This window comes from Oncorhynchus masou, chromosome 24 (assembly GCF_036934945.1).
Source record: "Oncorhynchus masou masou isolate Uvic2021 chromosome 24, UVic_Omas_1.1, whole genome shotgun sequence".
NCBI lineage: Eukaryota > Metazoa > Chordata > Actinopteri > Salmoniformes > Salmonidae > Oncorhynchus > Oncorhynchus masou.
Window position 1 is genome coordinate 57,870,217 of NC_088235.1, and position 16,570 is coordinate 57,886,786.

At 43.6% G+C, this 16,570-nt stretch overlaps 1 protein-coding gene across 2 annotated transcripts in view; it reads right to left on the reverse strand.

Annotated features, from left to right (window-relative positions):
* The window catches only part of LOC135512374 (uncharacterized), a 46,579-nt gene extending 30,358 nt beyond the window's left edge, over positions 1 to 16,221 (reverse strand). For both annotated transcript variants that reach the window (XM_064934361.1, XM_064934359.1), the window contains exon 1: positions 15,803 to 16,221. In XM_064934361.1, the coding sequence (XP_064790433.1) occupies positions 15,803 to 15,881 (79 nt within the window). In that variant the 5' untranslated portion in view covers positions 15,882 to 16,221. The remainder of the gene's footprint in view (positions 1 to 15,802) is intronic.
* Positions 16,222 to 16,570: the final 349 nt, after the last annotated feature.

The window sequence follows — 16,570 nt, forward strand, 5'->3', positions numbered from 1 at the left end:
TGGTTTGTGTATTTGTATGTATTTCAGGAAATGGCTTCCTGGAAACCCCCAAGCAGCTAATTGGTCAGCCTCATGGCTAATTGGAACTGAACCAGAGGCGTACGTAACACATATTAAGACCTATTCATTAACCAGAAGAGCAATTTGGCTGATAAACATATTGTTTTCGTCACTCGGGTCTAAGTCAATGGATTTTTTATATATATATATATATATATATATATATATATATATATATATATATATATATATATATATATATACGGTTTGTTTTGTTTGATCGTAGCTAGCTAGCTACATAGCCGTCTTTGTATCTAAGACAATTGTGTAGCCTAGAGCGATTTTCTAGGTTAGCTGGCCAGCTATTGTCGTTCTTCTAACGTAGCTAGCCAGCTAGCCCCCGAATAGCAGCACTGTAGTAACTATTACAGTACAACGGTTTATTTTGTTTGATCGTAGCTAGCTAGCTACATAGCCGTCTTTGTATCTAAGACAATTGTGTAGCCTAGAGCGATTTTCTAGGTTAGCCAGCCAGCTATTGTCGTTCTTTTAAAGTAACGGAACGCAATCAACCTTGCTAGCTAGCCAGCTAGCCCCGAATAGCAGCACTGTAGAAACTATTACACTCGACGGAACGACTTGATTAGTGTAGTGTCAACATCGCAGCCACTACCAGCTAGCCTACTCCAGCAGTACTGTTTCATTTCAATCATTTTAGTCAATAAGATTCTTGCTACGTAAGCTTAACTTTCTGAACATTCGAGACGTGTAGTCCACTTGTCATTCCAATCTCCTTTGAATTAGCGTAGCCTCTTCTGTACCCTGTTAACTATGTGTCTATCTATCCCTGTTCTCTCCTCTCTGCACAGACCATACAAACGCTCCACACCGCGTGGCCGCGGCCACCCTAATCTGGTGGTCCCAGCGCGCACGACCCACGTGGAGTTCCTGGTCTCCGGTAGCCTCTGGAACTGCCGATCTGCGGCCAACAAGGCAGAGTTCATCTCAGCCTATGCCTCCCTCCAGTCCCTCGACTTCCTGGCACTGACGGAAACATGGATCACCACAGATAACACTGCTACTCCTACTGCTCTCTCTTCGTCCGCCCACGTGTTCTCGCACACCCCGAGAGCTTCTGGTCAGCGGGGTGGTGGCACCGGGATCCTCATCTCTCCCAAGTGGTCATTCTCTCTCTCTCCCCTTACCCATCTATCTATCGCCTCCTTTGAATTCCATGCTGTCACAGTTACCAGCCCTTTCAAGCTTAACATTCTTATCATTTATCGCCCTCCAGGTTCCCTCGGAGAGTTCATCAATGAGCTTGATGCCTTGATAAGCTCCTTTCCTGAGGACGGCTCACCTCTCACAGTCCTGGGCGACTTTAACCTCCCCACGTCTACCTTTGACTCATTCCTCTCTGCCTCCTTCTTTCCACTCCTCTCCTCTTTTGACCTCACCCTCTCACCTTCCCCCCTACTCACAAGGCAGGCAATACGCTCGACCTCATCTTTACTAGATGCTGTTCTTCCACTAACCTCACTGCAACTCCCCTCCAAGTCTCCGACCACTACCTTGTATCCTTTTCCCTCTCGCTCTCATCCAACACTTCCCACACTGCCCCTACTCGGATGGTATCGCGCCGTCCCAACCTTCGCTCTCTCTCCCCCGCTACTCTTTCCTCTTCCATCCTTTCATCTCTTCCCTCTGCTCATACCTTCTCCAACCTTTCTCCTGACTCTGCCTCCTCAACCCTCCTCTCTTCCCTTTCTGCATCCTTTGACTCTCTATGTCCCCTATCCTCCAGGCCGGCTCGGTCCTCCCCTCCCGCTCCGTGGCTCGATGACTCATTGCGAGCTCACAGAACAGAGCTCCGGGCAGCCGAGCGGAAATGGAGGAAAACCGCCTCCCTGCGGACCTGGCATCCTTTCACTCCCTCCTCTCTACATTTTCCTCCTCTGTCTCTGCTGCTAAAGCCACTTTCTACCACTCTAAATTCCAAGCATCTGCCTCTAACCCTAGGAAGCTCTTTGCCACCTTCTCCTCCCTCCTGAATCCTCCTCCCCCTCCCCCCTCCTCCCTCTCTGCAGATGACTTCGTCAACCATTTTGAAAAGAAGGTCGACGACATCCGATCCTCGTTTGCTAAGTCAAACGACACCGCTGGTTCTGCTCACACTGCCCTACCCTGTGCTCTGACCTCTTTCTCCCCTCTCTCTCCAGATGAAATCTCGCTTCTTGTGACGGCCGGCCGCCCAACAACCTGCCCGCTCGACCCTATCCCCTCCTCTCTCCTCCAGACCATTTCCGGGGACCTTCTCCCTTACCTCACCTCGCTCATCAACTCATCCCTGACCGCTGGCTACGTCCCTTCCGTCTTCAAGAGAGCGAGAGTTGCACCCCTTCTGAAGAAACCTACACTCGATCCCTCCGATGTCAACAACTACAGACCAGTATCCCTTCTTTCTTTTCTCTCCAAAACTCTTGAACGTGCCGTCCTTGGCCAGCTCTCCCGCTATCTCTCTCAGAATGACCTTCCTGATCCAAATCAGTCAGGTTTCAAGACTAGTCATTCAACTGAGACTGCTCTTCTCTGCATCACGGAGGCGCTCCGCACTGCTAAAGCTAACTCTCTCTCCTCTGCTCTCATCCTTCTAGACCTATCGGCTGCCTTCGATACTGTGAACCATCAGATCCTCCTCTCCACCCTCTCCGAGTTGGGCATCTCCGGCGCGGCCCACGCTTGGATTGCGTCCTACCTGACAGGTCGCTCCTACCAGGTGGCGTGGCGAGAATCTGTCTCCTCGCCACGCGCTCTCACCACTGGTGTCCCCCAGGGCTCTGTTCTAGGCCCTCTCCTATTCTCGCTATACACCAAGTCACTTGGCTCTGTCATAACCTCACATGGTCTCTCCTATCATTGCTATGCAGACGACACACAATTAATCTTCTCCTTTCCCCCTTCTGATGACCAGGTGGCGAATCGCATCTCTGCATGTCTGGCAGACATATCAGTGTGGATGACGGATCACCACCTCAAGCTGAACCTCGGCAAGACGGAGCTGCTCTTCCTCCCGGGGAAGGACTGCCCGTTCCATGATCTCGCCATCACGGTTGACAACTCCATTGTGTCCTCCTCCCAGAGCGCTAAGAACCTTGGCGTGATCCTGGACAACACCCTGTCGTTCTCAACCAACATCATGGCGGTGGCCCGTTCCTGTAGGTTCATGCTCTACAACATCCGCAGAGTACGACCCTGCCTCACACAGGAAGCGGCGCAGGTCCTAATCCAGGCACTTGTCATCTCCCGTCTGGATTACTGCAACTCGCTGCTGGCTGGGCTCCCTGCCTGTGCCATTAAACCCCTACAACTCATCCAGAACGCCGCAGCCCGTCTGGTGTTCAACCTTCCCAAGTTCTCTCACGTCACCCCGCTCCTCCGCTCTCTCCACTGGCTTCCAGTTGAAGCTCGCATCCGCTACAAGACCATGGTGCTTGCCTACGGAGCTGTGAGGGGAACGGCACCGCAGTACCTCCAGGCTCTGATCAGGCCCTACACCCAAGCAAGGGCACTGCGTTCATCCACCTCTGGCCTGCTCGCCTCCCTACCATTGAGGAAGTACAGTTCCCGCTCAGCCCAGTCAAAACTGTTCGCTGCTCTGGCCCCCCAATGGTGGAACAAACTCCCTCACGACGCCAGGACAGCGGAGTCAATCACCACCTTCCGGAGACACCTGAAACCCCACCTCTTCAAGGAATACCTAGGATAGGATAAGTAATCCTTCTCACCACCCCCCCTTAATGATTTAGATGCACTATTGTAAAGTGGCTGTTCCACTGGATGTCAGAAGGTGAATTCACCAATTTGTAAGTCGCTCTGGATAAGAGCGTCTGCTAAATGACTTAAATGTAAATGTAAATACTCTAGATATATATATATATATATATATATACTCTAGATCACTAATAGGGGCCGCTGTGTTGAAGCCACCATGCCCCCATCTTGGCATACTTTTAAAGTATATTATGTGAGCTAAACATTTTTTTTATATATATATATATATATATATATATAAAGACATTAGAGATTACTAATGTAACTGTTCCCACTACAACAAGAAAAATAGTTAAATACATGTAATTTTGTCTTTAAAACATTTCATGGAAAATACTGTTGAATTGCATTCTTTCCAATGGAAGACTGCTCCTTCTGGGGAGTGCCAATATGGCCGACCTGTGGATTCAAAGCCTCTCAGTGAACACGTTTACATGCGCACAGTATTCTGCATAGTAGCTGGACCTTTGATATCCCACTCATGAGTTTCCCTGTATCCAAAAATAAACAAATATTCTTAATTTAAATTAATATGGGTTAAATGGAATAGTAACTGAAATCTGGACACTGACTGTCGGTCTATAACCTCTCACATGTAGCATAATATAATATAAACTCCTGCAGAATTATACACTTCTCTCAGTAAAATTATACAATAAATGTTGATTTTGTTTCAGGAACAGGAGTGGAGAAATATGATTTCTTTCTTTCAGTATCCCCTAAGAAAATGTGAACGCGCATATGTAAATGTGTTATCTTTGACACTGTTATGCAAGCAGACAGTATTTCAACCACATAAAATATGCACCCAAGATGAGTTGAAGTCCTATCAGAAAGGTATTTCATAGTTTTCTCAGCTTTTCATTTCCTTAAAACCGGTCAAACGTATGACATTTGGACATTTTACACAGGACCAATCTGTTTTGGAGTTATTGCTTTTTCTCCCCGGTGCCTAAACGAAACAATCAACTTTACAGGTGTTGACAAGATTTCTAATGCATTCATTCTATCGATGGAAGAGATTATTCTGGTGAGCACTACTTTATTTAGCCTTCTGGGTCAACAAGTTGTGACAGAAGAAAAAATTAATTTATCTAACTGTAGCGGACAATCAAATGGCCTGCCTAATGTCAGAAATGATAAATCAGAAAGTTGTCTAGATATGGGGTGAAAGTAGCCAGTAGGCTATACGGTCCAGTAAGGAGTATCAGCAAAATAAATTATGGAATTATAGGTGATGAACTGCACAGGTAGCCTACTTTTTAAAGTGATTTCTTTGACAATCAGATGAAAACATCATCACACAACACCCATGTTATGCAAAACTGAGCCTGCAAAAAACAACAGTAAACAAGATAAGATGTTTACATGCCGCAGTATCCCCTCTAAGATCAATATATCCCAGGCATCTTAGCCGGGTTTCTCATAACCGGGATACAAGCTTTTTCGAGTTATTGTAAACGGGATATGATGTTTACATGTGTCAACTCAAAAACAAAATACTTGAGTATCCCGAATAATAACAGGATATTGGTGTGCATGTAAACATGGTCAGTGAACAATACATAGTATCAGCAATCCAGGGCAATCCATGCATCATTGGTCTAGGTTCGGTTGTCGTCGGATCCATTCGGATTCGGGTCTGATTGTTCTCGGCTCGGTTTGGTTCCGGGGTCCCACCTTTTTTGAAATGATCGAGTCCGTTCGGGTCCTGGTGTGATTGTCCTCAGGTCCATTCGGGTTGGACCCAAGAAGACCTCCACCATCTCCTTGAGCACCTCATATGTTTGAATTAAATCTGAGTATTACTTTATTCTATTTATTTAGTCCTGTGTTGCAAATCTAACCCAAGCATCTTTCTGGTATAACGTAATAGCAGATTGTTAGATAAAACTTCAACAATAGAGGCTATTATAGAGGCTATTTAAATTGAAGATCTGGGCAAGGCAAATGTGAGATTAAAAAGGGCTTTGAAGATGTAATCCAGTGCTTTCATTCACTTTAGTGAGGGGAGTTTTTGAAGGAAACATTTGTGAGAGCTAAAAGAAAAGTAAAACTGAATTCATTTGAATATAAATACTAGTTGAATCCCATTACCACCTTACCTCATTACCAAACAAAACAAAACTTCCTAACATGATGCCTACTTAAATTATGCCTACTTAAGGAGTTGTGGTAGGCCATTTTAAATATTTTACTGCAGTGGGCTGCAGGAATATATAAACACTTCCAGGGGAATTACATAGCTGATTGGTAGGAAATTAGGCAGGCGGAGTTTGTGATTGGATTGGAGGGGACATGGATAGAATGGTGGATGATCAAATTCACAGGAGCTCAGACTACTGAGTGATGATCCTAAAACCTAATTGGCAGGAAGTTGGTCACTGAGATGAGCACACAAAACTGATTGGAATAGGTGTAACCACCATGTTTTGTTATAACACTCTACTGACAAACTATTTGGAGATGGTGACGTGTCAGATTTCAAAGCAGCCAGTCAATTACATTGTAATAAATCATATTACAGTGATCCTCTTCCCTCATTTTTGAAGTTGAATGAATTTTCTTAGTATGGAATTGCATTTGAATATTAGTGGGGGTTGTGAGGTGGAGATACTTCCACCCTGTTTGCTCGCCTGCTTTTTCTCACAAAACAAAACCCATTGTTTTCTTATTTCACTGTGAATAACATCCACGACAATGGAGGCACACCCATGTTATCCCTGAGAAAACAATCAGTTGTGATAATACTGTTTTGGGGTTAGATAGCAGCTCCTGTCAGCCTTGGTTCTGGCTCAGGTCTCTTCCCATTTCAAACAATGGCCTTGTTTTCCCAGTTAGTTTACATTTGCCAATTCTGCCCAAAGCTTGTGAATCAAGATGGCGGAGCAGTTACGTGGGTTTTTCAGGGCCACAACGTTGGCCTCTTGGAAATATTATAAGATTCAGAAATTCCACTGGTGGACAAAATAACTTTAACATTAGTATCAGAAAGCAATACTTGCTAGCATATACAGTCAAATGTAGCCTACATGTGTTTTTCTCTTTCAAATTCTGAGTTCAATGTGTTCAACTGAAGTACATTCAGTCAAAATTCCACTGTTTATTGAAGTAGATATCATGAATGAGTTTTAATAGACAAAATTGCATGTGGTGTACATGTGTCATTTGGTATGTCTCACTTAATTGGAATGAGATGTGTACTTTCTACATGACATTCCCGTAGTGCTAATGTTACATGTGGAAAGAATTTCACTGTCTTAACTCAAGACAGTATTCTCAAAACAAATTGTTGCAGTAGAGGCAAGGGAATGTATTTCCTGTTTTCTTCAAACGCCAGGAAAATGTAGCATAACTGTTTCCACTGTGGTCAGAGCAAAAGTACAACTACAGTGCCTTCAGAAAACAAATCAGTGGAAAGACTTGAAGATTGCTGTTCACCGCCACTCCCCATCTAACTTAACAGAGCGTGAGAAAATGCCCAAATCCAGATGCGCAAAGCTTATACAGACATTCCTAAGATAACCCAAAGCTGTAATTGCCCCCATAGGTGCTTCTACAAAGTGTTGATTCAGGGGTGTGAATACTTATGTAAATGAGATTTCTGTATTCCATTTTCAAAAACATATTTTCACTTTGTCTTTATGGGTATTGTGTGTGGATGGGTGGGAGAAAAATTTGGGCTGTAACAAAACAAAATGTGGAATAAGTCAAGGGGTATGAATACTTTCTGAAGGCACCGTACTTCAACACTGTTTATGCCCTATTGTGTCAACGATTACCTCGCAACCTCAGATGAAAGACTTGTCCAAGTGTGAGTTATGTCTGAGGTAAGTCATTCCTTAGCATGTCTCCGGAGTCTGGAATATACAGCCGTTGATCTAATCAAATCAAATCAGAATGTATTGGTCACGTACACGTGTTTAGCAGACGTTATTGCGGGTGTAGCGAAATGCTTGTTCATGCTTGATCTAGCCTGAGCCCTGAACAAAAGCGTATGCAGGATCATATGGTGCTTCCCTTAATAGAGGTTTCACCAGTACAAACAACAGCAAGACTGCAAATAAAAACACACATTTAACCAAGCCCTATTGCTCCCAGATGAACACATAGCATGGACACTCCTGAATCCTGAGCAGTCCAATCAGAAGTATGGGAAATGGATGTCTGGGATGGCCCTCAAGGTTATGACTGTACACTAAAGAACTAGTAAATCTCATATGTATACCCATTTACAGCAGCTCCCTAAGCCTCGATAAGGCTGTGGTCCCTTGGGGGGAGATATGAGAGACTGCAGTCCATGTGTAACCCTCTCGCAGTACCGCTCTGACTTTCTCTTCATTGTCTTTATCAGGTCAGTCTATGGTCAGTCATGTGTTATCAATATGAGTGTAATGGGAACTGGTGTATCTCACATGATGGCAACAGACCAGAAGGAGTAGATAGTTAAAGAACAACATTGAGGATCTCCTGCATAACAGCTACCAGGGCCGGTTCCATGAGCTCAGTCGAGGTCTCAACTTACGAGCAATTTAAAAATGTGGTTATGCATCAGCATTTTTTCAGTCACTGACAGTCACTCAATTAGCCTCTGACAGTCACTCAATTAGCCACTGACAGTCACTCAATCAGCTAAACAATTTTTTATTGGTAGTTAGTCTAGCCAGCTAAATAAACTTGTAATAATCATGGCCCAATGATTTGTTAGTCATTCTCACTCAGATATCATATTAACATGGCATAAGTCATTACAAAATGGGTGGAATTGCAGGAAATTTGCTGTACAACTGCACGTTTATTCTCTCTGCCCCATGGCAAAAAGACTAGAATTGCATGAAATGTATTATGAAATTGCAGTTTTCTCTGCCCCATGGCAAAATCTGCAGAATTACAAGAAAATTAACTTTAAAACAATTTTTTTCTCTCCAGCATCAAGAGGGGGGCCACTAAAATGTTTTGCCGTGAGTTGGGGAGCCCCTAACCCAATTTTGCTTAGGGCCCCAACAAGACTAGAGTCGGCCCTGACAACTAGTGTACTGCACTTCATCCCATAGACAGACACACTGCACAACATGTAGGCTGTTGTATTTTGGTTGAAAGTTACTAAATGTTTGCATCTGCTACTGTAAACTAAAGCCCCCAACTGTCCCACCAAAAATAACTAATCTGAGTTTTCTTTAACTTCTTAGGGCTCGGACCCTTTTTTCTCAATTTCCGCCGAGTTTTCTTTAACTTCTTAGGGCTCGGACCCTTTTTTTTCAATTTCCGCCAAGTTTTCTTTAACGTGCAAGCAAATGGTAAACTTCATTACCATAATGTTTATGCGAGCAGCCAAAGCTTTACTCTCACAAGGTGTGATTCCCCTTGTACTTCGAAGTTCACTGACATCCTAGGAATTGATATGCACTAGCATTTAAAGCAGTGCTGGGCTTCTAATTGAGCACAGGGATTTGCTGATGAGGGGGCATTTTGTTCTGTTGTCCTGAGAAGAAAGCAATCTGCATCCAAATCCCTTTGGATTTTCAATTAATGACCTAGAGACCTGGCTCCCTGTTCAGAGAGATCAAACAGCACCTCACCCAGCTCCAGGCAGCTTGGAATGTGACTAATGCAATATAATGTAAGTGCCCAGGAGTATGAATAAAGTGAAGGTATGTGTTTTGTAAAATACAAACAAGAGAAATAGGTCAATGCCTGTGTTTGCAGAATATGAAGAGACCCTATTTCCCAATCAGTTTTCTTCCATAACCTCGACCACAAACTCTTTATTCAATACCTTATCTTTCAGCAGAAGTACTGGAATGACTTAGTTGGAGAAGTTGACCTGGTTTTGGTCAACTGGTTTTGGCTATAGGTTCTCACTCAATAGCAAACCAAAGAACTAAAGGTTTGCTGTGTTTCAGGTTGTCTAAACAGAGCAAGCCTAGAGGAAATCATTTCTGAAGTCCCTTTATCCAAGCCATCTTTTTTAACAGCACCAATTGACATTTTGATGTGCAAAGTGCTCTGTGAACGCCTTCGGGTCTCATGCCTTATAAAGCCAGGAAGCTCCGTCTGTGTCAGGTTTCAGAAGCCACATTTGCATAGGGAGTAACGTGTTATGTTTTCTGGCCTATCCTGACAAATAATCTATTCCCTCTGAGTGAGTGAGCCCAGCCTAGAAGAGCCCAATCCATCACATGGGGTGGCAGGGTAGCCTAGTGGTTAGAGCGTTGGACTAGTAACCGGAAGGTTGCAAGTTCAAACCCCAGAGCTGACAAGGTACAAATCTGTCGTTCTGCCCCTGTACAGTCATTGAAAATAATTTGGACCAAAGTCGGAGTAATGTTTCTTCGCCATTTGTTGTGAATTCAGTGATGTTTTTCCCACCTGTTCACAGAAATTAGTAGTTGTTAGGTCTATTGAAGTTGTTAGGTCTATGTCTCATCCGACATCCTGATATGACCAGGTTCTGTCCACTAGATGGTGCTGTTCCTGCCGTCAGGTGATTTTTTTTTTTAAAGACCCACCTCAATGTTAAAGTTCACCCAAATTACAAAATAACACTTTATAACTAACTATTACCAGAATGGTGAGTTCCAGACCTTTCTAAACCTATGTTATTGTTTATGGCCATCTCATGAAAAATAATTATGTTTGTATTTAGGGGGAAATAGAAGAGGTTTTAAGAGAAAACATATTTTTCTGGGACTGAAGAAACTAGGAACCTATTTTCAAAACCAAGAATGGGGAAATTAATAAAAGGTGGAGATTGTTAAAAACATTATTTCATGGATTAAAGTTAATCAAGAAACTGGTTCAAGAAATTAGAAAAACAAAAATCAAACATTTGACTCTTTTCTTCTCTGTTTATGCTATCTTATCCTTACTCATAAATGCAGTAAATGCCTGCTCCTCTGAATTATCAGCAGACAGAAATGGGACCAGATTGACATGAATCACACGCTGAAGTCACCTTGCTTATTCAACTCCTACCATTGTGATACAATCTGCTTGGCTTGATCCCTCAAATGATCTGGTATTGCACCCAAGCAAGTGTCAACATCATCCAGGTGTCATCAACGGAAAGACAAAACAGATCTGAAATCCCACACTGTAGTTGAACAGACAGCTGAGTCAGCCTGTTTTCAGTAAGGCTGAGTAACCCCACAACATATAATTAGGCTACACACTGTCCGCCCCCCTAGACTCGTCTTTAGCATCCTTTCTGTCATAAAAGACAGAGTCAGGTGTATCCCTTAACATTAATTTCACATTCCAGACACACAGTTGATTATTGTCAATCAGCTTAGCCAACAAAAATAAGCCCCGGATAATCAACTTCACAGTGATCTCTTTAAAGGGGAGTTCAGATAAATGGATCGCCCTCCCAAATGCCTGGAGCCTCCACTCTACTGTGAGAACAACGGTTTAAGCTCCTGGATGGCTGTCACTCCCTCACAGGGAAAACACAGCCAGCCAGCCAGTTGGCAGAAGCTGGTCGGATTGGGGAGGGGCAAAAATATGTGCTGTAAGGAGGGGTAATATCCATTCCTCCCCTCTTCAGTGTGTGTGTGTGTGTGTGTGTGTGTGTGTGTGTGTGTCCTTCATTAGATTTCACGGACCCTCCCTGAGGTGTGTTGACCTGTGTATGTGCAGACTCAACATTCCACTACTGCTCACGCAGTAGGGTGGAAGCTGAGATCCCAACAAACAGATGATTTACAACTAGAGAATGACAGATGTTGTTAGGTTGAGCATGTACAGTATATTTCTACTGAAATGCTCCCATTAATTAAACTCGGCCAAGAAGAGTTTCAAATAAACTTTTTTTTCTACTGGAAAGGGTGTTTTCCTGCTTAGTGTTTTTGGAAGTAGGTTTTATCTCCCCACGCAGGTGTGCTTCCCCGAATGCTAAAAGGCGGGCTCCAGTAGCTCAGGCTCTGGGCAATGGCATGTGAAATCCCCGGGCAAAACTATTAATTCAGTTGGCCCCTTGGATCCTAAGTGGAAAGGTCATAAACAGGTTGTGACAGGCGTGCTATTTTTACGGCCGGGGGGCTTTGGAGAATGTCCTTTCTCTGTTAGCACTTTGAGTGGTTAGTTGGACTGACCATAAGTCTGCTGGTAGAACTTCATGCCCATTACTAGTCACTGTCATGAAATGTTTTTCAATACATGTTTCAACCTCAAGTTGTTATGGATGTAATGATAACTGGAGGTGGATACGCAAGAGACACATTTATAATTCAAGGAAAACACCATTGTGATCCAATTGACCCTAAAGAAAACAAAAAAAACATATTTTCCAACATCATTTCAACTGCAGTTCAGGTGACAGAAACAAGATGCCCTGATGAGGTGTGAAATACCACAACACACCTTCCCTCTCAGCCCTTCCCCATCTCTCACCTCATCCCCCAAGGAAACCCACCAGGGCACCTCTCAGCCCTTCCCCATCTCTCACCTCATCCCCCAAGGAAACCCACCAGGGCACCTCTCAGCCCTTCCCCATCTCTCACCTCATCCCCCAAGGAAACCCACCAGGGCACCTCTCAGCCCTTCCCCATCTCTCATCTCATCCCCCAAGGAAACCCACCAGAGCACCTCTCAGCTCCATGTCTCTATCTTTTTTCCCAATTCCACCTCTTCCTTGGACGTAATGTCGACCCCAAGTAGAATTCCCAGACTGCGAGCTAGATGCTAGCAGAGACCCCGCTCCCCACTCCTCCACTATCAGACGCCATTAGGATAAGGCAAGGGTGAGCTAACTCAAGTCAAGTCTCCTTGAGGCTAGTTTCCTCCAACAGCTCAGGTCTGGAGTTTGAATCCTCCCACAATCCCCCTCACCAACCAACTCTGATGTTTCTAAATAACACATATTACTTCAACATTGAACACAAATCAAAATGAATAAGTTTAAATAGGCCATTCCAAATCTTGTTGTAGGTTTTGTGAAGGAATCCTACATCGACACTGCTATTGGCTTTTGATTATTGTGATGGTCATTAATTATTGTGGCAGGATCACACTGGAAAAAACTAGGGCATCAAGACACAGTTGAACTTCACACATAGTTGAAGTAAATCTGATGTTTAACATGTAAAGTACTCCCCTTACTCCCTCCAGGTGCTCAAATTCCTCAGGATCTGAATCATACCTGTCAGCCTGTCCTCACAGGATGATTCCATGCCATATATCAGTGAATTCCACTGTGTGCCGTTCTGCCTGGTTGTTTATGAGTCAGGGTGATGAATACGGGGAGGCAAGTGGGGACTCTTTTCATTTTTTTATCGCTATAAATGTGAACATTTTAAAACACTGCTGATGTAATTCCTTACTATGTGCTCAGGGAAACGCTATGCACAGAGGGTGTGTTCGTAAATGCATCAGTTATTCTGCGCTCTGGCACACTCAGACAAGAGTGCTCTGAAATCGGAGTAGATAGCCAGAGTGAATGTGCAAAGTAAGAGCCCAAGGATGTTTCTGAATGTTTGCTCTTTCACACCCTGATCTGTTTCACTTGTCTTGTGCTTGTCTCCACCTCTCACCAGGTGTCTCCTATTTTTCCACATTATCCCCTGTGTATTTATACCTGCGTTTTATGTTTGTCTGTTGCCAGTTCATCTTGTTTTGTCAGGTCTTACCAGCATGTTTCCCATTTCGCCAGTTCTCTAGTTCTTGTTTTTTAGTCTTCCCGGTTCCAACCTTTTCTCCTGTCCTGACCCTGAGCCTGTCTGCCGTTCTGTCCCTTGATTGACTCCGCCTTGGATTACGAACCTCTACCTGCCCTCGACCTGCCCTTTGCCTGCCCCTTTGTTATAATAAATATTCTGAGAACCAAACTATCCATCTTCTGTGTCTGCATCTGGGTCATATCCTGAGTTGTGATAAACTCCTTTTCCCCAAAAATAATTTGTTTCATTGTATTTCACCTCCTCTTGCAATCCTCGTTCTGTGAACTTAACAGGGATCGAAGACAACAATAGGGCCACACAAGAATACACCAATAAATGCCTTGCCTTGATGTACTGTACACAGTGTGAGCGTTATCTTTACAATGGTTATTTTCATCCAACCCAAGGATCATGGCAAACAACATCATTCCTGCCAAGGGGAGTCTAAGCTCTTTCACAACTACAACAATGCTGGAAATTCTCGGTCTCAGGACAAAACGAATTGAGGATCTGAGGGGGGACAACATGTGTCCTTCCCAACATGTGTTGGTCATACTGTACATAAGCTGAGATCGTTATCTGATAGAGGCGGAATCTTGGAATGTCGACAAACCTGTAAGCTACAGAATAGTCCCATTATAAAGGAGTGGAAGGAGAATGATAAAGTACACTGTATCACATGAGCCCCATAGATTCTGTGACTATTAACAGGTCCTAAACACAAGTTGATTTCTATGTTTCTGAGTCAGGATATTTCAGACTTTTTCCCCCCTTCAACATGCAATATGTAGCTATTATGCTTTATCAGATATGATTTGTCAAAGCACTTGGTTTTGCATTGTCATATAACATAAAGCTTTTGTCTGTTGATTACCATATTTAATGTAATAGGATATTCTTCAATTACCACAGACATGAGGATGTGGATTGATATGAACGTGTTTCACAGCTTTTTTCAGAACGGCTCCACAGCACCGACTATTAATGTCCCTTCCTCTTAGAGTTTGGTTATTTAATGACACTGCCGAGTTTTGAAGAGTCAACCTAATTTTTGGTGGCACGTCTGTACAATATGCTTTGCTTTAGCTTGGATCGTATATAACAAACAGATGGTACATAAATGAGAATAATAAAAAAAAAATGTCTCACTCCCCAATGGTATAGTAATTAAATATATTGCCATTGGAAAGCAAAAGTAATTGTTCTGTCTGGGCTCCAAATTAAAACCATGCTCGGCTATATAAGAGCATATTGTTGCTTATTCTAATCAAGAGACCATTCCACTGTATCAAGTCCAGTTCTCCTCAATACATTCTATTGGGACATACAGCAGGAAAAGAATCCTTCATCAACAGGAAATGCTCATTATTATGTGGATTATAAATAATAGACATTTCTCTAGGGGTTGATACATTTTTCATGAGGTCAAATAAATTGGAAATTTCAAAGTGGAAATTACACATTTAGAAGACTTTAAAAAATCAAATACACTAGAAGTTTGCATTTCCTGCATTTCAGGAAAATTATCAGCGTGATCAGATTAAGTGATCAAATTAAGATCCTACATCTGTATTTTTTAAATATATATTTTTATTTAACCTTTATTTAACTAGGCAAGTCAGTTAAGAACAAATTCTTATTTACAACGACGGCCTACCCCGGCCAAACCCGGACAACGCTGGGCCAATTGAGCGCCACCCTATGGGACTCCCAATCACGGCCGGATATGATACAGCCTGGAATCGAACCAGGGACTGCAGTGACCCCTCTGGGGACTGCAGTGACCCCTCTGAGATGCAGTTCCTTAGACCGAGAGGCAACAATACTACTTTACTCTCATCTGTTCACTGAGAAAAAGTCCATGTGGATATGAGTCAATATATGTTTGTTTTTGTCTATGTTAGTGGTTCCCAACTCTAGTCCTCGATTACCCCCAACAGTAAACATTTTTATTGTAGCCCGGACAAGCATACCTGATTCAACTTGTCAACTAATCATCAGGCCCTCAATTAGTTTAATCAGGTGTTTTTTGTCTGGGGCTACAACAAAATATATGTGCTGTTGGGGGTACTCAAGGAGTTGGGAACCGCTGGTCTATGTGATGAGACTATCAGTCTCCTAAAATCCTGACACCATAACAACCCAATGCTAAAGACACCCTCTACTTTCAGACTGAAATTACACCTGTCTCAAACCACAAACACACATCCATCAGACACTCAAATGACAACTTGTGCTGGCAAATCTAGCTGGTAGGATGAGACAACATGATGGCACAAGGGACAGAGACAGGTTCAAAATGAAGCATACTGTACCTTTCCTCCAGGGGTTCAGGATGGCAAAGGACTTCTGCCAGCTGAATACCATGCTGGCTTTAGTCCTCCCCTGACTCATAGATGTAATTCCACAGGTTCAGCAACTACAGAAAAAGTGTGTAAATACCCCCTCCTCCTCAGCATAAAAAAACAGCAGTCAAGAACTCCTCATCCCGTCTTGTTATTTGTCTTATTTTCTGCTTATTCCAGCTCCACTGAGGCTCTCAAAGTAAACTTCAGTGTTCAGTTCTGTGGGAGGCATCTGTTGTCACAGAGCTGAGTCTGTCCCCTGTTTGCGTCATGGTGCCTGCCTCCTGCTTACCTGTCTGCCGGTCTGTCTGGTAGCGTGCCTGCCTGTGGCTTGTTGCGTCTGTATGTGTGTCAGTGAGCTTCACTCCTCCATCTGAGGAGAGAGAGGGGGCCGGCCTCAACTGACAACATACACCACTACCACAGGCACAGATCCGCTGGGAGGAGTGGCAGCCAGCCAGAGGGAGGAGGAAGGGAAGAGAGGGAGGAAGGAAGAGAGGAGGAGAGGGAGGAAGGGAAAAGACTAGGGAGAAGCATGGGACTCAAATTCAACCTGAGGGTGAATGTCTGAGAATAATAACAGGGATAGAAGGAGAGAGAAAAGGGTAGAGTGGGTCAATTGCCAGATAAGGTATTATTCACTGAGATATAGTTTTTGAGGACTTTTTTATCCCCCTTGTCATAGGGAAAGTGAGGGGGATGGAATCTGCATCATGTGTCAATTACTCTATTGGGAAA